This window comes from Jaculus jaculus, chromosome 2, assembly GCF_020740685.1.
Source record: "Jaculus jaculus isolate mJacJac1 chromosome 2, mJacJac1.mat.Y.cur, whole genome shotgun sequence".
Classification (NCBI taxonomy): domain Eukaryota; kingdom Metazoa; phylum Chordata; class Mammalia; order Rodentia; family Dipodidae; genus Jaculus; species Jaculus jaculus.
This window is the reverse complement of record NC_059103.1, coordinates 49,853,797-49,876,977: the sequence shown is the minus strand read 5'-3', so window position 1 is coordinate 49,876,977 and position 23,181 is coordinate 49,853,797. Positions and strand designations below refer to the sequence as shown.

Here is a 23,181-nt window from a genome sequence, read left to right as displayed (position 1 = left end):
GAGATTCTGTTGGAACTCTGAGAAGAAAGAAGGTGCAAAGTGTGGAAGTGTGTGGGTGATTCATTTGACTGGGGAGATGTAGCACAATTCCTCAATGGCATTAAAGGTCTGTTTAATGTTTATGATCATTAGATTGAGGAAGATTAGCTTGCTGGCTTGTTTTCTTCCAAACACATTCATTTGCTCAAGAGCTGATCCACAGGAGGAGGGGGGTTTCACCCAGGGTAGGAGGAAAGAAAAGAGAATTAAAGAAGCTTGAGATTATGTGCAGAAGGGTGACTAGATGATGGAACATGTAATTTATACTGGGGAAAGAGTATGTAAGGACAGAGAGGTAGGACAAAGGTTAAGGACCCATTTAATATCGGGAACTATTGGCATTAGGAGGTGTGAGGCCAAATGGCTACTGTCCTGGGAATGGGTGGCTATACCCATCAGTTTACTATTATTGTAACAACAACCCCAAATAATTAGCTTATGAGGAGGAGAGGTTATGTTCAGACTTCTCCCAGGGCTTCAGTTCATGGCTAGTTTGCCTCTTGCTTTGGGCCTATGGCAATGCAGAACAACGTGAATGGAGCACATGGTAGACGCAGTTGCTCTCTGATGGTGGTCAGGGAAGGAAGCCGACAGAGCTAGCAACCAGCCAATGAAACTGTGATTCAAAAACCAAATAAGCCCATTACAGATGATGCGCAAACACTATTCTAGATGCAGTCTAGTGTAGTGAAACTTAAAACACAATAAATTACAAAACCAACTAACTGGACTCAGAGGAACCACAGCAAGCCTCCCAGACTGTTTTGGTTTTCCAGGATCTGGAACAGTACCCGACCCATTTGACCCATTTTAGGGTCTCGTTAACTATTTGCCCAGCGCAGTTAAGAATGAGTGAAAGAACACGTTCCCATCAGGTACCTGACCACGCCCCGTTCTAGGAGATCCTGGTGCAGTTTTGCAGCTCCACGCCTGCGCGAGCCTGTGCTTCCGGTTAGTGCCCGGCCTGCTTCGCCATCACAAGTTTGAGCCCTTAGGTTCCCCGTAGGCGACGGGCTCGGCGGCGTCCCGGCGTGCCTTGCGGCGTTCCCACGCCCGCGGACGCTCGGGAGCTGTGGCTGGGCTCTCGGGAGAGGCGGCGTAGCTCTTCAAATTCGCCTCAGGGGAGCGGCCGAGACGATGGCGGCTCAGAAGATAAACGAAGGGCTGGAGCACCTGGCCAAGGCTGAGAAGTAGTGCGTGAGAGGCCGGGGCGGGAGGGCGCCGGGGCCCCGGGGCTCCCCGCGCACCCGGTTCTCGGCCCTGCGCATCGCCCCGTAGTCCGCCAGCATCCCTGCCTGCCAGTGTAGGACAGCTGCAAGGGACCCCGAGGGCGACATCCTCCTGTTGAGTGGTGCCGGGGCGACTTACCGTTCCCGGGGCGAGGGGCACGGGATCTGTGCTTCCTTAGTCCTGCGCGCTCTGCCATCCTCGGGTCCCGTGCGCGGCGGGGTGCTGGGAACAGGGCGACTTCCCCTCCATAACCCTTTAGACCCTCACGCACCCTCCTCTCTTTCATTAGCAGCTACCGATTATGAGACGTGTACGTTGTACGCTGTGAGGTGCTTCGCATTCCCTGTTTCGTAATCTGCGAGTTCCACCGCTGTCCTAATTAAGAGATCCCTACTTTATGTAAAAAGAGGAACTGAGGCTCCGGGAGGCCCCTTGGGCGACCTCTCCAAGGGAGCACGGGAGAAAGAGCGGAGCCAGTGTCACCACAGTGGAAAGCCACCAGCAACGTCTGTTGTGTCACATTGCTTCCGGGCAGTGGGTAGGCACGTAGCTCTGTTTGCAGGAGATGGTCCCCAGAGTGTCTTACCAGTGGGAGTGACCATACGCAGGCGCTTCCAGCCATAGTAAAAGTTGGGTTCACCGCTCTAGTAGACACTCAGAGGCACGAGTGTCATGCCCCAGAAAATTTAGCAAGGTTTCATAGAGATGGTGTCAGAACAGCAAGGCTTGAAGAAAAATTTCATAGACAGAAGACGACTTGGGTATGAACAGGAGATAGAGTGTCTACCAGGAGGAGAACGTGCCCAGGAAGCTGTGTATTCCCACCAGTGAAGGGACAGTCTCTAGGTGGTCTTGAACCTTAGATTCTCCAGGATTGGAATAACGAAAGAATGGACCTAGTTATATTTGTTTTTAGCAAACAAATGAAGCAGCATTGTGGAGACTGGACTGTAGGGAACAGGGAAAGAGCTGGCATGTTTGATAAGCAAAACATTTACCAAGCTGTCCCTGTAACTGTATTGGCCACTGTGGATATTAGGGTGGCCCAAAGAAATCATTTGTTCCTTAAGAGCTTATGAGTACACAGGATGCTAGATAATTGAGCAGATGTATGGGCACGCTTATGAAGGGCTGGGGTAGGGAGGTGTTGGATTCAGTCTTGAAGGGCTCTGTTTGAAGTGCCGCTAGGCAGAGGAGTCCGTAGTTGTAGGAAAAAATGGGCTGGAGCTTTGGAGAGCAGATTGGACTCGGCTCTAATTTCCAGTGATAATATAATTCATTGTCAGCATGTTTTATATTCATTCTGTTAAATGGATCTTGCTTTGCCTTTAGCCTAGGAGAGCAGCCAGCTTTCTTGTTAGTTCTGGGTAACAACAGACAACAGCCCTAACAAGTTAGCCATCAAACCTAAATTAACAGGGCCTTCATTCTTCCTGATGGGATGATCTGCAGAATTTTTCCATCTCTCTCTCCTGTTAGACATTTGATTCTTGGTCTTGGAAATACTTAAATATGCTACTTTAAAGAATATAATGAGTGCTTTAGAGTAGGGATGAAGGGTTAGAATTTTGCTTTGCTTCATATTTCCTCAATTTTGTGGGTTAGAGTAGATAAATTACATGCAATTTAATAATTTTATTTTTCCTAGTAATAAAATTCTTCATAGACTTGAAAACCTGCTTACCGATTAGAATATTGTTGTAGTATAAATGTTCACGTTAAGTATTAGGTATACTAAATAAATTTTACAGGCAAAGGCAGCTTCAGTTAGATGCCCTAGGCAGTTGATGCATGTGTCACAGAGTGAACAGTGTACCTCAGGTCACCCATTCACCATTAAGTTCCTCCAGATTCACGTGCAGGTGGAAGTGCTGTTAGTAATAGAATCAGAGGTGATCCTTAGCACATCTTCCCTACATCCAAGTTTGATACCCACTGAGTTAGTTTAAACTGCAAGCTTGACATTATTTTAAAATAAACACAAAATACTGCAAAAAAGGCAAGTCAGATAAAAGACTCAACACCCAGTGTCCTTTGATTTGACTTCTACAGCCAGTGGCAATCCTAGAAGATACTTCTCTTTGTTGCCACAATACCTTTGTCTTTCTCTGTTTCCTGTTCAGTGGTGGTTGTTCCTCTCAATGTTGTTCCCCTGGCTTTTCTCCTGTCTGCAGTCTCCCCAGGAATCCTGTCTGTCTTTGGTGTGGCAGGTGCTAATAGCACCTTCATTTTACTCTGTGCAGTAACCGCTCAGTTTCTAAGGATACTGTGTTTCCAGGTTCTCTAGCTTATTAAACTGGGAGGTGCAAGGCTTCCCCCTAGAGTTGTGTAGATCTAGGGGTGGACTCAACAGTTGGCATTTCCAGCAAGTCACCAGGCAGTTCTGATTCATATTATGTTTGAATGTTACATAGACATTTCAAAAGGAAGAAAACTGTTGCTCTGCCAGTGGCAGGGGGAGAAGTGATACTGTATGTAAGTTGAGGTAGAGGTGGGAAGGTTGGGATTGATACCTGATGACTTCTTTGTAATAAATTCCTTAATAACCTACAAAGTCTTCCTAACAGGAAACTTACAGATGTAGTTGATAACTCCTAATAAATGTCTTCTCTTCTAGCCTGAAAACTGGTTTTTTAAAATGGAAGCCAGACTATGACAGTGCCGCTTCTGAATATGGAAAAGCAGGTATTTGTTTTTGTTATTTTTAGTATTTTTTGGTTTTTTTTTACTTATTTGCAAGGAGAGAAAGAGGACATGAATGGGCAAGCCAGGGCCTCTAGCCGCTGCAAGTGAACTCCAGACGCATGTGCCACTTTGTGCATCTGGCTTTATGTGGGTACTGGGGAATTGAACCGAGGTTGTTAGGCTTTGCAGGCAAGTGCCTTAACCACTGAGCAATCTCCCAAAAAACAGCCGTTTGTAACTAGAGTCCTGTTGCTGCCACCTGTGATAATAAAATAATCTCATAACTCTGTCTTAGCCCAGTACTTTCAATGCTTCCTGCAAGACTTCAGTGTTAGAATACAAAATCAAAAGCAGAATGACTACATACCCCATGAATTTTTCTCCATGTGTTGGTGGTTCCTGTCATTGTTGGCAGCAGACGTGGGGTACTATCATTAGCCTATAGCTGCAGGTGGTTAGCATTGTGTATGTGTGTGTTAGGGTACAGTAGTATGGCCAGAAGTGTTGCTTATTCTGTTAGTACTTAGTGTTGAATAAAGAGCTTTAAGTTAAAACCGGGAGAGGCTGGGAAGATGGCTTAGTAGGTAAAAGTGCTTGCTGCACAAGCATGAGGACCTGATTTCAGATCCCCAGAACCCATGTAAAGCTGGATTAACTAGGGCATGTTGGCTGAGAGAATGCTCAGTGGTTAAAGGCACTTTGCTTGCAAAGTACCTGTGTATAGCCAGAGGCACAAAGTGACACCTGCATTTGGAATTCATTTGCAGCAGCAGGAGGCCCTGGTACACCATACTAACTCACCTTCTAGCTCTGAAAAATAAATAAATAAATAAATAGGGTAGGACATGTCTGTAATTTCTGAAAGCTTATGGTGAGATGGGAGGCAGAGACAGGAGAATCCCTAGACGCTCACAGACTGGCCAGCCTGGTGTATGCCGTGCTGAACAAGAGTCCCTGCCTCAAACAGGGTGGAGGGCAACAGCTGACAGTTGTCCTCTTGACTGCATACACCCTTCCCCCAACCACTCTCTCACACAGCAGATTTTAATAAAAAAGAACTCACCTTCATTCGAAGCAGGTCTGGATATCATGTGTTTTGCCATATTAGTTTTTTTTTTTAAGAGTTTTATTTTGAGATACACTGACAAATGTTCATGAAGCATTCAGCTATATGCATGGGTCAATAAATTTATAAATATAGAGTGAACTATGCAACAGAAAGGGAATTTCTGAAACTTAGTGCTTTTTTAATGGACTGATAAGGTAGCTTAAGCATGTCTGCTGACATATAGGTGTGAGTCACAAACAGTTTTGAAGTTGGGGAAGTACTTTGGATTGTATCTGTTATTTGCACCAGTGAGCCTGACTTAGAGACCACCATTGCAGCAATGAATAGGCAGACGTTACCGTTGAGCTATTCAGAGTTGACTTCTGCATGGATTTTACAGACATTTTGTGCAAAGCCATTTTTGTATCTGGAGATAGAATATTTGTCACCTTTGTGAAGGAAGTTTAACAAATTGTTTTTTTCCTATGCCTTTGAGACTTAATGCTTTCAGAAATACCTTTTTTTTTTTTTTTTTTTTTTTTTTTTTGAGGAAAGCCCAACAGACTGTTTTTCAGTGTTAGAGAGAGTGTGGGAGAGATAATTGGTGTGCCAAGGCCTCCTGCCACCACAGTCAAACTCCAAACATGTGTGCCCCCTTGTTCACATGGGAGACCTTGAACACTTGCATCACTTTGTGTGTCTGGCTTGTGTGGAATCTACAGAGTTGAACATGAGTCCTTAGACTTTGCAGGCAAGTGCCTAACTGCTAAACCCTCTCTCCAGCCCCAGAAATAAATACTCTTTAAGTTTCCCACTAAAGCACCTGTTATTTATTTTTTTAAGCATTTATGAAAAAATTCATTTAAACAATAGATAATTTTTAAAAAGAAATATAGGGAAGAGCAGGGATGGAAATAGTTTCAGTATTTTGTTCGGAGCATTTTATTAAAGAGGATGGTAAGAGTATGCTTTTAAGAAATAACACTTGACAAATAACACTTTTTGCACAAAGAGAGACTGAGATAGGAAGATTGGCTCAAGTTTGAGGGTAGCTTGGATTGCATATAGCAAGACTATGTCTGACACAAAATTAAATGTGACACTTAAAAAACAACAACATTTATTTGAGACAGAGAGAGGGAGAGGGAAAGAGTAATAATGGGCACACCAGGGCCTCCAGCCACTGCAGACTAACTCCAGACGCATGCACCACCTTGTGTATCTGGTTTACGTGGGTACTGGAGAATTGGAATTGAACCTAGGTCATTTGGCTTTGCAGGCAAGCACCTTAACTGCTAAGCCATCTCTCCAGCCCAAAACGTGATACTTTTTAAATACACTTTTTACTTCTTTGTAATTAACCCTCAATGAGTTTTCCAAAATTTGTATGGTTGTGTTTTCGCCCCCTCCCCTTTTTTCTTTTTTGCTATGATGAGTACCTTTTAAAATATTTGGCAGTGTGCTTTAGCTTTCTGAACACTGCAAGTAACTAAACAATATGCAAATCTTTGTTTTGGGCTGAAGCAGCAGCTCAGTGATTAAAGGAGGTTGCTTGCAAAGCCTGATGCTTGGGTTCATTTCCCCAGTGCCTGCATAAAGCTTGATGTACAAAGTGGCATATGTGTCTGGAGTTTGTTTACAGTGACAGAAAGCTCTGGTACACCCATTTTCACTGTATTGTCTGTCTTTGAAATAAATAAATAAAATATATTGTAAAGATTTGGTTTTTAAAAATGACTCCTTGTTAGATACTTTTTTGGATTTTTTGATGCAGGGTCTCACTCTAACCCAGGCTGACCTGGAATTCACTATATAGTCTCAGGCTGGTCTTGAACTCATGGGTATCCTTCTGTGTACATCACATAGCCCAGCACATATTTACTTAAAATAATTATTTATTTGCCAGGAGAGAGAGAGAATGGGTATGTTGGGGCCTTTAGCCTCTGCAAACGAACTCCATACACATGTGCTACTTTGGGTCTGGCTTTATATGATACGGGAATTGAACCCAAATTGTTAGGTTCTACAGTCAAGTGCCTTAACCACTGAGCATCTCTCCAGTCCCATGAGATAGGTACTTATTTAAAGAGTGCTGAAAGGGAAGATTCTTGTAAGTGAACGTGTTTATTGGGCTTCAGTTTCTCAGTACCATAGCAGGCTGTTTCTTTTTGAGAGGTAAGGCTGCTGCGATGAGGTGCTGTTTTGCCCCTGCCCCTCAGGAACATCTGGGCACTTAGGAGCAGGGGTGTTTGGAGTTCTTTGTGTTAGTGGAAACAGTGATGATGTATGTTGCTAATAATCAACAATTAAAAGTTAAATTTACTTTTAAAGTGTAAATAATCAAAAAGATTTTGGGGAACTTGGCTTTAGGAGAAAGTATTTTCTAGTTTTAGAAAACTTCCTTCTTAACATCAGTGTATTTTATAACATTTCATATGAAATGTAGGTTTTAGTACTGATTCATTTGACAGTTTTTAGTAACGGAAATAGAAAGTCTATTTTTTTTTTTTTTTTATTTCAGCTGTTGCTTTTAAAAACGCCAAACAGTTTGAGCAAGCAAAAGATGCCTGCCTGCGGGAAGCTGCAGCCCATGAAAATAACAGGGCGTATCTTTTTTAGCCTTAAGAAAAAATTAAACAATTAGGTGATCTTGATAAGTTATTTTTTTCTTGTTATAAATTTATAATGTTTGAATTAAAATGCTTTTAAATTAGAAAAGGGTTAGAAACGTTATGCACATTTAAACTGAAGTACTTACAGTGATGTGTGAGCACAGGTCTGTATAGGTGCCAAGCTGCATCTGAGAGCTTTTTTCTCCTGTTAGCTTTGAGATGCTTACTCGACATGAAGGGAGGGAGAGCTGTATGTGTGCTGAAGACGTGAAGTATAGCTGTTGATGAAATGCGTAAATCAACTGCTTTGTAAACACTTCAAACACAGTCTTCCCTAGGTATTTGTAATAAGATTTATAAGTGTAGAACAATAAATGTTCATGGGATATTTTACAACTTATAAAAATGCTCATATCATCCAGCTTGCAAATGGTAGTCTTCCTAATCCTGTGCCCACGAGATAAATACATAATGGGCACAGTTTCCCTCTGGGCAGCCTGTGAAGGATGCAGTCTTCAGACGTCAAGAGACATTGGTTACTTCTTCTTTGCTTGTTTATAGGGTTTGTCTTTTGTAGCCAGTTGGGCCAATGGTTTGGTTAACTGTCTGAAAACTAAATCTCAAGAAAATATTGATTTCTTTTTATCCTTAACTTTGACCTCATTATATCTATTCAGTCTTTTTCATGCTGCCAAGTAAGTAATATTCTACTTTGTTTTGGTTATTTGCAGATTATATCTTTAATATTGGCAGTTTTTATAAGCTGATAGATTCCCCCAGGTTATACATTTGCAAATAGTGAATTATTTTGTATTAATTTAAATAAAATAAGTATTTTCAGATGCTTTAGTCTTCAACTGAACCTTAAAAACTAAGTTACTCCTTCCTGTGAGATATGTGTTAAATTAAATTCAGTATAATATTTTCAGGACTATTATATTTAGTAGCCTATAAAGAAACAAGGGAGTTAGAATCCATCCCCTCCCCCCCCCCCCCACACACACATACACTTCCCTCATGATAAGGTAAGAAGGGCCTCTGGAAGAAAAGCAGACTTTCTTCTGCTTTTGTGGAGAATATTTGTTTAAAAACTTGGGTTCAGATTTGTCATTTAACCTTCCTGAGCCTTACTTCATACTGCAAAACAAAATCTCTTCAACTCAAATGCCTGATGTTCTGAAGGCACCATTGCCCATGAAAACAAAAACAATTAGAAATGACATGTGGTATTGCAGGCTTGAAGTGACGGTTGTGCTTGAGCTTGTTTTCCTTGAGGTCAGCTCCCCGACTTCCTAGCACCTTCGTCAGAAAGTTGCTTCTCCTCCTCCCTTCGCGCGACTCATCAGAGAAATTGTATTCTCTTTGCAGAGCTTATGAGCAAGCCGGCATGATGTTGAAGGTTAGTAGTGTTGAGTCATGGCTGTTGTGTAGGTTGTTAAAGTAGACTTGATGTTGAGGTGGAAAAGTTTCCTTCCTGTAAAGCAAGAGGGTAAGATTTCCAGAGGAACACTGATTAGATCCATAGGTGCACCCTGTGTGTCTTAAGGCAGGGAGTGCTGAAAAGTGAGGCAGGAGGAAGTGCGCTGCGGGAAAGCAGGGAGGAGGAAGGGTGTCCGCAGTGATGAGGACAGGGTCGCACTGCCCAGGACAGCTGTGGGGGGCTGCCTCGTGTGGACATCTTAATTTAGTAAAACTTTATTTGCAAGAATGTTTTTAATTACTTATGAACTCATTCCATTTTAGTATAAGTTGTTGCCATATAATGTATTTGAAGTATTTACTATAAAAATTAGAGCTAAGCTAGATGTAGTGGTTCATGCCCTAGCCCTTAGGAGGCTGCTTTTCTTAAATTGACACACTTTCTGCCCTGGGCCACATGCTTTGCCTGTAGGAGTTACAGAAACTGCCCGAGGCTGTTCATCTGATCGAGAAAGCCAGCATGATGTACCTGGAGAATGGCACCCCCGATACAGCCGCCATGGCCTTGGAGCGAGCCGGGAAGTAAGAGCCAGCTGCAGTGGGATGCGCTGCTATTGCCGAGAACTCACTGTCTGGATAAAAGTCCCAGGAAAAATAAGTTTTGTATTTCTCACATAAATCAAATTCTCTTGTCTAATTTAGGCTTATAGAAAACGTAAATCCAGAAAAGGCGGTACAGTTGTATCAACAGACAGCTAATGTGTTTGAAGTAAGTTTTACTTCCTTTCTTTATTTCTTTTTCTCCTATTACTTATAATGTTTTAACTCATCATATAGAGGAAATCCAAAGTACAGTTGATACTTTTAAGGTTTTTCTGTGCTTACAACCTGATTTTGTTATTTCTGTGAGAAATTAATGAACAGGCTGGCAGCTTTGGTGTCCACCACCTACTGCTGTGATTTTGTAAGTTGTTATTGAGGGGTAGGAAGAGTTCAGTCTCCACAGCTGACACTGCCTCTCCTGACTCCTCCAGAATGAAGAACGCCTGCGGCAGGCAGTTGAGCTGCTGGGGAAAGCCTCAAGATTGCTGGTGCGCGGACGCAGGTGTGGCTTTCCAAACCAGTCCTCTGGGGTCAGCCAGTGTATCTTGAATCTGTATGAACTACATACTACAGGGGGAGTGTTTCTCCATTGTATGATGTCAGATTTTATGCACTGTGCTTTTAAAAAAAAATTTTGTTGTTGTTGTTCATTTTTATTTAATTTATTTGAGAGTGACAGAGAGAGAAAGAGGCGGGGGGGGGAGGGTGAGCCAGGGCTATTGACCAAGAGTGGCTCAGCTGTGTGAAAGAATAGTTTTTATAATTTGTGACTGGGCTAGCTTATGTTTTTCTCTCTTAAAAAATAAGTATATTGAAATTAATATCAAAAGTCAAGCTGTGTCACTAAATAAGGGTTTTTCTTTTTTGAAACATAGGACCTAAGGCATAAATAGCTGAGATCTACAATCCATTGTCTTTTACTTCACCTCATTAATAAAACAATTTCCGTAATTGATAGCATTCTATTTACCAAGTCCTCATTTGGTAATATTTAAGATAAGCACCCTTAAGGATTGTAAGTCTGGAGAGAAACAACTAATTATAGAGACTAAATTAAAATTTTCAAGCTAGAGGGATGGCTTAGCGGTTAAGGCACACTTGCCTGCAAGGCCAAAGGACTCAGGTTCAATTCCCCAGGAACCAAGTAAGCCAGATGCACAGATGGCACATGCTTCTGGAGTTCATTTGCAGTGGTTGGAGGCCCTAATATACCCATTCTCTTTCTCCCTCCCTTCCTCCTCCCCTTCCTCCGTCCCTTCCCCCACCTGTCTCTCGCAAATAAATAAAATGTTTTAAAACTTCAAGAAGATTACAGATTCTAAAATATAACTCAAACATGTTTTAGAGTTACAAAATAGTCTCAGGTTATGATAGTCTAATTTAGATACACTATTGTATTTGTGTGAACTTTCATTGCCTAGTTTCTGGTTTTTTGAGGTAGAATCTTGCTCTAGCCCAGGCTGACCAAGAATTCCCTATGTAGCCTCAGGGTGGTCTCAATTTCACAGTGATCCTCCTACTTCAGTCTCCAGGGTGCTGGGATTAAAGGCATGTGTTACCACGTGACAGATTGGCTAGTTTTTTTAATTGGTTGAAGTAGACTCAGAGTTTTGTTTTTAAATTAAGATCTTGGTATTAAAACATGACACAAAATTATATCTGTGAATCAGTCTTAGAAATTATTTTAGTTCTTTCTAATAACTGTTGTTTCTCAGAAGTAGACATGACTGAAACGCTGGCTCCGGTAATGCCCTGCTAGTAAGTGGTTGGATGTAGTCCGTTCATGTTCTGACAGAAACAGAACTCTTCCTAGCAGTGGCTCCCTGACCAGTGTTGAGTAGCTGAGATGTGAGTCTCTGCCGTGAACTCTTCCTGAGATATAAGCAAATGTCTGCTACCCCAAGATAAGGCACCAGCCACAGATAACACTAAAGTCCAACTTGGTGAGCCAGTGAGTTTAATGGGCTCACTTTCAGAGCATGGGTGAGGAATTACCTACAGTAGTGTGGATGACCACAAAGCAGCCCCATCACTGGAGCGTCAGCCGTGCCTGCATGACGACCTCTCCATAGCTGCATGGATGGTCTCCCTTCAGTTAGCACTCCACGCCTCCCAAGACCACAGGCCACGTGCCACCTGAGCTGAATTACTACAGCTGACTCGGAAGTGCAAAGGGGAGGGGTGCAGTGCCAGATAGAGTTCTAGCGGCTTTCCCCTGTGCCTCCCGGGAGGGCATCCACAGGCCCGGTCTTGAGCGGCTCTTGCTTTAGTCACAGCTGCTGCTGCTGAAACTGGCCGTGGCTACTGTGCCAGCAGGAGAAACCAGCCAACAGAGGCGCAACCAAGCCTTTCTTGTGAGCTTGGCCCTGCCTATAGACACAACACCGCATCTTTGGTTCTTCCTCACGGGCGCACTGGCACTGGCACTGACACTTTTTCCTCCTTCTCCCTCCTCCTAATGATCTTCCCATGAGCCTTCCTCCAGTGTCCGAAGAGCCTCAGGCCCTTCCTGAGGGTGGTCACTAGCATTGAAGAAGTGGCACTTTAGGAAGGGCAGAGGGCAGGAAACTCCTGTGTCTGTCCTGTTCCAGCTACCCTGAAGTGATTGTGCTTTCATATCCTGCCACTCGTATCCCCAACTGTAGATTAACTGAAACTGTTTCAGGACAGGGACTGTGGGGAAAGGGAAGGCCTCCGAGGTCAGCGGAGAAACCTTTCCAGCTGCATGTCCGTGTTTCTTTAGAAGCTTCCTCACAGGTGGCATTTTGAAATACTGCCATGGATTTTTTTTTAATAGAATTTTTTTTGTTCATTTTTATGAGGGAGTGACAGAGACAGAGGCAGATAGATAGATAGATAGATAGATAGATAGATAGATAGATAGAGAGAGAGAGAGAGAGAGAGAGAGAATGGGCATGCCAGGGCTTCCAGCCTCTGCAAACGAACTCCAGACATGTGTGCCCCCTTGTGCATCTCTGCCATGGATTTTGACATGTGGGATGCAGACTTGTTCTACACTAAGCACGCACTAAGTTGTCTTCAAGCCCCAGTGTAGTGGGAATGTCTGGAATTGAGCCAGCCATGGGGATGGATGGGAGTGTGATGTGGAAGTACTGGACAGGTATACATTGTTTAGAACTCTAGGTAACCAGTAGGCCCTTCTCTTTACCCTGTCGTTGTGTGTGTTTGTTCCACTCTCTCTCTTTCTTAGTAAAAGTGAATTTTATAATGATATTTTCTATAGTGTTTGAACAAGAATTAATTTTATGGGAGTACCTTTTAAAATTGTGTAGCAGCATAAAAATTGATGTAAATTTGTTCAGGAATATGAAGGGATTTGATATTTTGTTAAAGTGTCATGGGTACCTATGGTATGAAAGAATTAAAAAGTCAGTTGTCACATGGCAGCACATGCCTTTAATCCCAGCACGTGGGAGGCAGAGGTTAGGAGGGTTGCCATGAGTTCAAGTCCACCCTCAGACTACAGAGTGAATTCCAGGTCAGCCTGGGCTAGAGGGAAACCCTGCCTCAAAAAAAAAAATCTTGGGCTGGAGAGATGGCTTAGTGGTTAAGCGCTTGCCTGTGAAGCCTAAGGACCCCGGTTCAAGGCTCAATTCCCCAGGACCCACGTTAGCCAGATGCACAAGGGGGCACATGTGTCTGGAGTTCATTTGCAGTGGCTGGAGACCCGGGTGCGCCCATTCTCTCTCTCCCTCTTTCTGTCTCTGTCACTCTCAAATAAATAAATAAAAATAAATATATTTTTAAAAAAATCTTGAAAACCTATTGAAATTGTAATTAGAGGCTACCAGTTGCCTAAAATCTAAGACAATATTTTATGCTTTACACAAGTAACATCAACAGAATGTGGTTTGCTATACTTAGGATGCATTAGCACAAGACTGTAAGGATTACTTCTAAGCTAACAGTGCACTAGCGCACATACTAATGAATCAGGACCAGCCTGTTCAGTCTGTACACACGCCAGCTTTTCCTCCTCCTTTGGAGAACCCTAATTCAGAAGTTGTAGAATCTCGGTGGCCTTCCAGACTTCCTCCTTAGTAAAGGCTTGTCTTACATGTTGATAGGATCCCAGGCTCACATCCCACTGCCTTTAAGAGAGATCTGAGGCAGCTGAGCATACTGCCACATGCAAGTCTCCTCAGTGACTCCAAGCACAGAAAAGTGTTTTTTCCCAATAGTGGGCTGAGAGTGTCCTTGACTGGACCCTGATTCCTGGGAGGGCTAGGTTTGTGATGGTTGGGGGACACTGGTGATGGAGAATCACTCAGTAAGCACGAAAGAGACAAGCTCACGTGCAGTGACAAGAAGCATAGTTGGTAATGTGACAAATAGCCAAGAGTGTTACAGGTGGTTAAGAATGTGTTTTGGAGTGTAGGAAACAGTTGGGGCCAAGGAAGAGATGCAGTCATTGTGAGGAAGGTGTTCATTGAAGACTTGCAGACCAGTGAGGGCCTGTGGCACTTTCCTTGGGTCATATGCACGTGATTTCTGCAGGCTTAACTTGTTGTGTTGTTTCATCTGTGCCAGCTCCATGGCCTTAGCAATATTGATCAACTTTCTTGACCGCAAATTCATAAATGCTCAGTAGTTCTTTTGGCTCTATTACTAGATAGTTATAAGCATTTGGAATTGCTATTTTTTTAAAATTATTTATTTATTTATTTATTTGAGAGCAACAGACACAGAGAGAAAGACAGATAGAGGGAGAGAGAGAGAATGGGCGCACCAGGGCTTCCAGCCTCTGCAAACAAACTCCAGACGCGTGCGCCCCTTTATGCATCTGGCTAACGTGGGACCTGGGGAACCGAGCCTTGAACCGGGATCCTTAGGCTTCACAGGCAAGGGCTTAACCGCTAAGCCATCTCTCCAGCCCTGGAATTGCTATTTTTATGCCAAGGAAAAAGTAACTCATACTGGTCAATGCACACTTTATAGTTAAGTATACAAAAAGCTTCTGACACTGAGATTTCTATCTGAATGAAATGACTTGGACCTTATGTTCACATGTTTGATACAACACAACCTGTGATAAGCTCATGCACACAATTACAAATATTGTAGTCAGCTGGGGCCCCCTTTCATTAACTTCATGGTTGTAAAACAAATTGCCACAAGCTTTCATCGTAAAATGTCAGTTACTAGTTATCTCACAGTTGTGTTGCTCAGGAGCCCAGATAACAAGTGGCTAGGTCTCTGCTCAGGCACTCACCAGGCAGAAACCAAGGTGTGGATGGGGTGTGAGTTCTCTTCCAGGCTCACTGGGTTTTGGCAGAACTCATCTTCTTATAAAGCTGCATGGCAGAGACCCCACATTTCTTGCTACCTGTCAGCAGGGAACACTCTTAGCTATAGAGGCCTCCTTGAGTCCCTTGACATGTGCCCTAAAGGGAGCTCCCAACATGACAGCTGCTGCCGGTTCTAACTTGAGGAGAGGCCTAGACCCTTTAAGTCTCAACTGATGAGCCCCTGCAGACAACCTCTGATGCACTCAGTCTCCTGACTAGTATCTAATCACTGCCCATCGCAGTCAGAGGTCACATCCACACTCAAGGTGAAATTATTTTATAAGGGGCAAGAATCTTAGAATTTGCTGCTATACCCAATTTATAAATGACCTTCTCCCAAAAATTGATCACATTAGTCTTTAGAAATTCAGAACATATTTTTCCAATGAGTTTTATGAAGTATTAAGTTGCCATGGCACAGCCCACAAATGTCCAGTTTCATTCACATAGGTAACAAACAGTATCATAAGTCAAGCGTGCATGCATATTTTTAAAGATAATTAGCATGCAGAAAAATAGAGCACGTTGTGTCACTTTACTGTGCTTCTATCGAGTCATAGCACTACTCTTCCCTGTCCTGCCTCTTGCCATTTCTCGCCATGGACTGGGATAAACTCCTGGCAGTTGCTCTCAGGACTTTCATATTGTTCTTGGGGATAAAAATTCATCCAGAGTTAGGTGCTGTAACAGTTGTCTTGGGAAGTCAGAATATAATGAAATTGAACTGTGAAGTGAGGATCCAACTAGGATTTGATAGGCAGGGAGAAAAGATGGGCCAGGCTTGGAACATTTGAGGGAAATGTTTGGTCCTCCCTTTCCTCTCTTTTCCTCTGCATTCTCCATTGGTGGAGTAGAAGGGAAGGAGAATGTGTGAAGGAAGATGGGAAAGATGAGTGTTGCAGTCAGACGTTCAGGAGGACTAGCTTAGCTCACTAGGGTCTGTGGAGGCTGTGGTGCAGGCTGTGAGGGAGGACATGGGGGAGCACGAGAGTGGTCTTAGGGCACCTGAAGGATTTTTGTTTGGAAGGAAGCGCATCTGGGACGGTGCAATGGAAGATTGTCTAATACATTCCACAAGCTGGTAGCTGGCTTGTTAGGAATGCATCAGTGGATGGCTCGCACCACACATACACTCTCCATTTGCACTAACCTTTGTCTTAGGGTGGATTTGATGTCTCTAGGGAAGTGGGGCCATTGGAGAGGCCAGCCAGGGGAATGGAGTTAAGGAACATGACAGAGCAGAGTCCCGGTATTTATTAGACACAGGATGAGTAGCTTGTGCTGGGTCTTTCACACTTGCCTTGTTTCACATTTATTTATTTATTTATTTATTTTGTCTTCAGGTTTGATGAGGCTGCAGCTTCTATTCAGAAAGAAAAAAATATTTATAAGGAAATTGAGAATTACCCAACATGTTATAAGGTATTGTTCAGAAATACTTGTTTTGGCTTTCTATCAGATAATTTTTCACATTGATATAAATATCTAAAGCAGGTTTCTGTGTGTAAGTATATGTTTGTATTAAATAGTATGTTACGGACTTGCATTTCCAACCATGAGTCATTGTAGTCTGTGTCTCTTGCTTACCACTAAAATGACTGAACATACGAAGGGTGCTTCCACAAACTCGAAACCACATGTACAAGCAGTGGGCTGCAGAGGGAAAGCCAGCAATGGAGGAATTCTCTGAGCTTTGCTATTTTCTTTTCTCCTGTGGCATTTCCCTAGAGAACCCCCCATCATGGCACTGGACAGCAGAGTCTATACTCCAAAGATACCCCATCCCTGTAACCAGAGAAACTGGGGGCAGCTCCCCTCCCCCTGGCTTTGCTGGGAGTTGAGCTTCAGTCATGGAGCTATAGCAGTGTTGTAGCTCCATAGGAACTCCAGTCTGGCCAGAGGAACTGGGAAGAGGAGCCAAGAGCAGGGACCCTATCTTAGAGAGGGAGAGTGGGAGAAGGGGGTCCCTTGTGCATGGGTGCCCATACTAGTCTTAGCTGTGCATCCTGGGGCTTCTAGATGCACAGGAGGACTGATAAGAACTGAAATGAGACTGAAGCCATTTGCCCTGCCCCGGAGGTCTCATGGGGTCAGACCCACAGCAGTACGGCAAAAGATTTGAACTAAGCTCAGAACCAGCACCACCAGTAGTAGCAAGATGTACTCTGCATTCTGAAGAAAATTGAGTGCCTGCTAAGAATATTACACTCTGATAAGAATTGTAGCAGAGCTACAGTGAAACATTCTCAGACATCTAGGGTATAGTCCACAATGACCCAGCACATAAAATCCAGGAAGAAACCAGTTCAGCTGGTCAAGAGGAAAAGACAACAGATGCTGATGCTTAGTGACTCAGCTGTTGGAATTACCACTTCAGGTGAGAAGACTGCTAAGCAGCTCTTGTAACGGCTCCATAAGGTTCAGCTGAACACAGTTGAAATGAATGGAAAAGCCCATTTTTTAATAGAAAAAATTTTTATATAAACTTGAAATTAAAAAGAAATTTTAATACTAAATATAATATACAAAATAAGTTACTAGGTAATATTTTTATAATGAAGAATAAAAAAGTTGCCACTAACCTGAAGATAGATAGATGATCATCTGGAAGGATTGTGAGTTTGGGACCAGCCTGAGCTACATAGTGAGGCCTTGTCTCAAAAAAAAAAAATCAACAAAAATTAAGTTATTTTTGTCAGTGAGATTTTATCAGTCCTACTCTTGATTTTAACTTTAGGTTTTTGTTTGTTTGTTTGGTTGGTTGGTTTTTCAAGGTAGGGCTTCACTCTAGTCCAGGCTGACCTGGAATTCACTTCGTATTCTTAGGATGACCTCAAACTCACAGTGATCCTCCTACCTCTGCCTCCAGAGTGCTGGGATTAAAGATGTGCACTACCACGCCCGGCTTGATTTTAACTCTAGTTTTTGTGTTGGCTTCTAAATATCCTTGTTTCTGTTTTCTAGAGTTTTCACTCACTTTTTCCCTTGAACTCACCTTAAGAATTTCATAATATAATTGTAGAGGTATGGGCCCTCCCACTTTTTGGTTCATTTTTCAAGATTAATCTTGATAGAGGCACTGGAACGAAATTCTTGAAAACTGGCTCTGGTTGTATTCTGAGGCTTTGAGATAGGGAATATCCTCAGGCCAGTAGTTCCAGTTCCGCTTGACTGATAGGAAGTCAGCCAGGCTTCTGCCCACCCAACTCCCTGTGTGGTTTGCCATCTATGTTGATATTAGGTGTGCTGCTGTGGGTTTTTCCTCCCAGGTATCCTGTGGATGTTTGATATATATGAGCCAAGACTATAAAAGTGAAGCTAACACCTGCTTTAAGAACTGCCAAGAGGGCTGGAGAGATGGCTTGGTTAAGCGCTTGCCTGTGAAGCCTAAGGACCCCGGTTCGAGGCTCGGTTCTCCAGGTCCCACGTTAGCCAGATGCACAAGGGGGCGCACGTGTCTGGAGTTCGTTTGCAGGGGCTGGAAGCCCTGGCGCGCCCATTCTCTCCCTCTTCCTCTGTCTTTCTCTCTGTCTGTCGCTCTCAAATAAATAAATAAAAAATGACCAAGAAAATATTAAAAAAAAAAAAAGAACTGCCAAGAAATTGTCTATGACAATAGACAAAACTTTAGGCCCTAATCTTATCTTTTGTTTTAGAAAACAATTGCTCAAGTCCTAGTTCATCTGCACAGAAATGACTACGTGGCTGCAGAGAGGTGCGTCAGGGAGAGTTACAGGTAAGTGCTGGCTGACAATGTGTTTAAATATTTCTAGCCATAAAACTTTTATAATAAATCTTGCTATGGGTAATGTACCATTTCAAGGGGTTGTTTATTCAGTTTTTTGTTGTGTTTGTTTTTTCTTTTTTAATATTGGGGATGAATCTGTATCCTTGGCATGTTGGGTAGGCTTTCTACTACTGAGCTACAGTCCCATCTCCCACCTTAGGTTTTGCAGCAGGAGTTTTATAAATTTGTTTTTTTTTTTAAATTATTATGTCCTTCTACATGCGATTTCCATGACAGTGAATGGTTTTAGTCATTTTGTTATATTTGCTTTCTAAAAGTAAGGAACAACAACAAAAATAAAGTTCTTGTGTGTTACAAAATCAAAATGAAGTGCTGGCTTGTGTGGGTTGATGAATGAATGTTGGTGTTTTGGGCCACATGTGTGCTGAGGTGGGGGCTGTCCTGTGCGGGATTCTTAGTGTCCCTGGCTTGCGCTCACTCACTGCTGATAGCACCCTCGCTCCTGCGGTAATGCTGGGTGTGCGCAGACTCGGCGCTCTCATGAAGTGTCTTTGTAAGTGCGCCCCGTGCTTTCTGCAGCATACCCGGCTTTAATGGCAGTGAAGACTGCGCGGCACTCGAGCAGCTCCTCGAAGGCTATGACCAGCAAGACCAAGACCAGGTGTCGGCCGTCTGCAACTCACCGCTCTTCAAGTACATGGACAATGACGTAAGTGAACCTGGCCAGGCAGGCAGCTTTCCTCTTGAAAGGAAATATCCCCCCCCCCCACACACACACACCATGGATTTGTGAGACTTTCTACCTCTGATTTCCATCTCAGACTTTACTTGTAATGGAGCCAACTCGGTTGATTTCTTTTTATGTTTAGATAACATGGATGTCAGCCATCCTGCATCACTCTTGTCACATGCATATTTTAAAATCCAGCATTTCTCAGCTTCTCCTTCCCCCAGTTGTCCCTGTCTGAAGGAGGCCCATTGTATGTGACTTTTGAAGTTCAGTTGGGCTGAGGGAATTCCGCTTCTGTGACAGTTAGTTGTACAGTGTAGTCTTGTGTAAGCCTCAGGCGACTTCCCTGTAAAAGCAGAATTCCTTACACCTAGTTCTTGCACTGTTGGGAGGAACCCTCAAGAGCCCCCAGTCTACCTGTGCGGAAAAGCCCCACACTGTGTGGTGGATGAGCGCGCCGTGGCCGTGCGTCCTTCCTGCTTGCTTCCCTCCTTCAGGCCATTTGCAATCATAGAACTTGAGAGTCCTGTCACAATGTCAGATGAAGTTTAGACCTTTAATTCTCCTACAGTGATAAAGAAAAACCAGTTTTTCTTCTATACTAGATAAATTTGTATACATTTATTCGTTCAGTTTTTGTGACAGGGTCTCACTGCTATGGAGCCCTGCTGGCCTTAATCTTGAGGTATTCCTACCTCAGCTTCCCAAGGGCTGTGATTGCAAGCATTTTACCACTACTTATAGCCTCATATATGATTTTTTTGTAAAGTAAGAATTTTACTTACTAGAGCTTAACGTAAGGAAATCTAGCATATGAACATGGATAAAGAGGTCACATTCCATCAGATGATCTGATTTTAAACATAAATATTGTCAGTAAGACAGCATGTGCTCATTTTGTTTTTGTGGATCTTTAAATTTTATGCATCTTTAAAAGTCTGTCCTTAGCCTGCACTGTTGCTTGCTCAGCAGGCCTTTACCTTGGACCTAGTAGAAGTAATATTAACTCTGTACATCCAGATTCCGAGGGAGGCGCCTGATCTGTGATCATGTTTTCCCAGCCGCGTGCATGTCACGTCATCTGAGCTTACCTTTATCTAAGCCATGATCATGAGGGTGAAGCGCCAAGCTCTGGTTTCCCCGCTTGAAGCTTGTATTTTATTGTTGACAGTATGCTAAACTGGGCCTGAGCTTGGTGGTCCCAGGCGGGGGGATCAAGAAGAAATCACCGGCAACACCCCAGGCTAAGCCCGACGGCACCACCCCCACAGCAGCGGCTGAGGAGGAGGAAGATGAGTACTCAGGAGGCCTGTGCTAGTGCTTTGTTTACCTAAGACGTAAGAAGAATCCTGACATACTGTCTTCTGGAATTGAGGCTTGTTTTTGGATATCTCTGCTTCATTGAGATTATGTGTTGAATGCTAATAAAGACTGATTTTTAGTTGCCATTTCCCCCTAATCAGCCATCATATCTACTACATGCAAAGCAGTTTTTTCTTCCCATCCTAAGAGAAGGGATTATTGGAAATGCACTGTTACACTTTAATAGGTGATTTTAAAATTGATAAGCCAAATTCCAGACGAATTATATCCCAAACAAAAAGGGCAACAGCAACAGTTTTTGTCTCTCCTGGGTTCTTGTAATTTATTGTTAGTTTTCTTTGTATTTTATTTAACCTTGCTGCTACAGTTGACATTGGTAAAAGTACTAGTTTTAAAAATTGGTCTAGCGTTGAAAAGGAAATTCATCCTCAATAATATTAGACACATTTAAATTATTAAATCTTGTCAGAGACAAGATAAGCTGTTTTAAGCTTTAATGCTTTCTTCAGCCAATAAATTGCTTTTGTTCAGGCTTTTATGTGTGACTTCACAGAGTGTGGAGGAGCATATTAAAATGAGTCTGTCATTGTCTTCTCTATACTGTTGGTAGTCCATCTTAAAAAGCAAAAACAAAGTGCTGTGACTGTCTCCAAAACTACTTGACTCTTGACCAGATGGGAGCTAGTTCACCTGCATTGAGAAACAGACAGCGCTTCCATCCATCTAGTCATATGCACTTCTTACCTCCAAAGTAGTTTGAGTCATTTAGAGTTGCAACCAGCTGCTCATAACTTCACATGGGAAGGACTGTAGACAACAGAAAGCTGAGAGGAAGAGTTGGTTTTCAGAGACATGCATTTGAAACACTGGGTTCCCACTCTTTCAGTACTTCACAGGTACTTCCTAAAATGTTAGTTTGGAACATTCCCTTTTTACCCTGTGAAGGAGAACCTACGAAGCAGCAGCCATGCGTGCCCCGCAGTTGGTGCTGGCCATAGTGCTTTCCTGCTATTGTGCCCTGCTGGGGTCTACATCCATACCTTATGTGAATAGATCTGTTTAGTGTTGCCAGATTTCCTAAAAACACCAGGGCGAGCATGGTTGTGGTACTGCTCCCAGTGTTGAGGGAGAGCTTGGACAAAGTAGCACCCTTTGCCTGGAGTGCTTGAGCAGATGGGTGTCGTCATACAGCCTTTATCACAGATCTGATGCAAAACACTAATACATGTTCTGTTTGCCCTTAAGTGACCACCATAGTTGTGCAGGTTCTGCAGGTAACCAGCTCATTTGCTTTTATTGTATTGAGACCATGAGTCATCTGAATCAAGCTCTATTTATGCATTTTTATTTAAAGAGAAATTATGTAACAAACATCCTATCATTGCTGCATAAACCCTTTAGACACAGCCAGAAACTTCTGGGGTCTTATATTAATGCTTATTTGAGCTAATTAGTAATCTGAAACAGATTTGGCAGCTCAAAACCTTTGTTAGATTATTTATAGACCTTGTCACTCACAGCGTTGGCCAAGGCAGGGGTCTTTTACAGACTGAACCACAAAAAAGTGATGGTACATTCTGAGCAGCAGTGCAGCTCAGCTTCACTGACATGGAGGCTGCGGACAACTGCAGCCCCAGCCCCGCCCACTTCAGAACAAGTGCGCAGGACTCACGGCAAGCTCTCCAGTGTCAGGGCTGTGTGTGCGTCTAGTGAGGAACATTTGTTCTACATGTGTACTTTTTATTTTCCACATGCATAAATGTCTGTTCTCCAGATGTGGAAACTAGTGTTTACAGCAAGAAAACTTGTTTTTCAGAACTCTGGCGTCCTCACTACCAAAGTGAAGGTGTGCATGGATAAACTAGTCGTCTAGTAGTAGTTTTTATCTAGTAAATGAAGTCATTCTACAAAACATTTAATATAGTGAATTGATTTGTACATACTCAGATTATAGTATTTGTGTATGGAATCTGCTTTATCCTATTTTTTCAGCTGTCTGATAACCTTAAATATGTTGTGGAAAGGCATATGGTTATTTCTAAAGGAAGATAATTATGAAAATAAAGGAAACTATGTGAATGTAATTTTTGTTATGCCTATTCATTTCCTTTTTTCTAAGGACACATTCTCTTAATTATTTGTGTATTCTTATTTTACAAAAGCAGTATTGTCTCTGTTTTTGTTTATATTTTCTGCTCTGTGGGACGTAGGTACTTTTTGGGAGTTACTTTATATTATGTGAGCTTTTTGAAAATACTTGTCACTTAGTTCTCAGAAGAATATCTTAAAGCCTGCTGTCTGGCCTGGTAGAAGACTAATGAATATATCTTCTAAAAGAAGAACTTAACAAGGTCAACTGAGGGAAAATACAATCTGGAGACCAGAGAAAAACAGTGTGAATGCTATTGTTTTGTAGTTAGGCATAGTTAATACCT

At 42.8% G+C, this 23,181-nt stretch overlaps 1 protein-coding gene across 1 annotated transcript; it reads left to right on the top strand.

Moving 5' to 3' along the window:
• Positions 1-1,083: 1,083 nt before the first annotated feature.
• Positions 1,084-22,830, top strand: Napg (NSF attachment protein gamma). The gene is made up of 12 exons (XM_004656835.2): positions 1,084-1,232; positions 3,887-3,954; positions 7,524-7,608; positions 8,292-8,309; positions 8,983-9,013; positions 9,506-9,615; positions 9,736-9,802; positions 10,068-10,138; positions 16,289-16,367; positions 18,602-18,681; positions 19,273-19,402; positions 20,595-22,830. Exons 1-12 carry the CDS (start codon positions 1,177-1,179, stop codon positions 20,739-20,741), a joined length of 942 nt encoding a protein of 313 aa, XP_004656892.1. The 5' UTR covers positions 1,084-1,176; the 3' UTR covers positions 20,742-22,830.
• Positions 22,831-23,181: the final 351 nt, after the last annotated feature.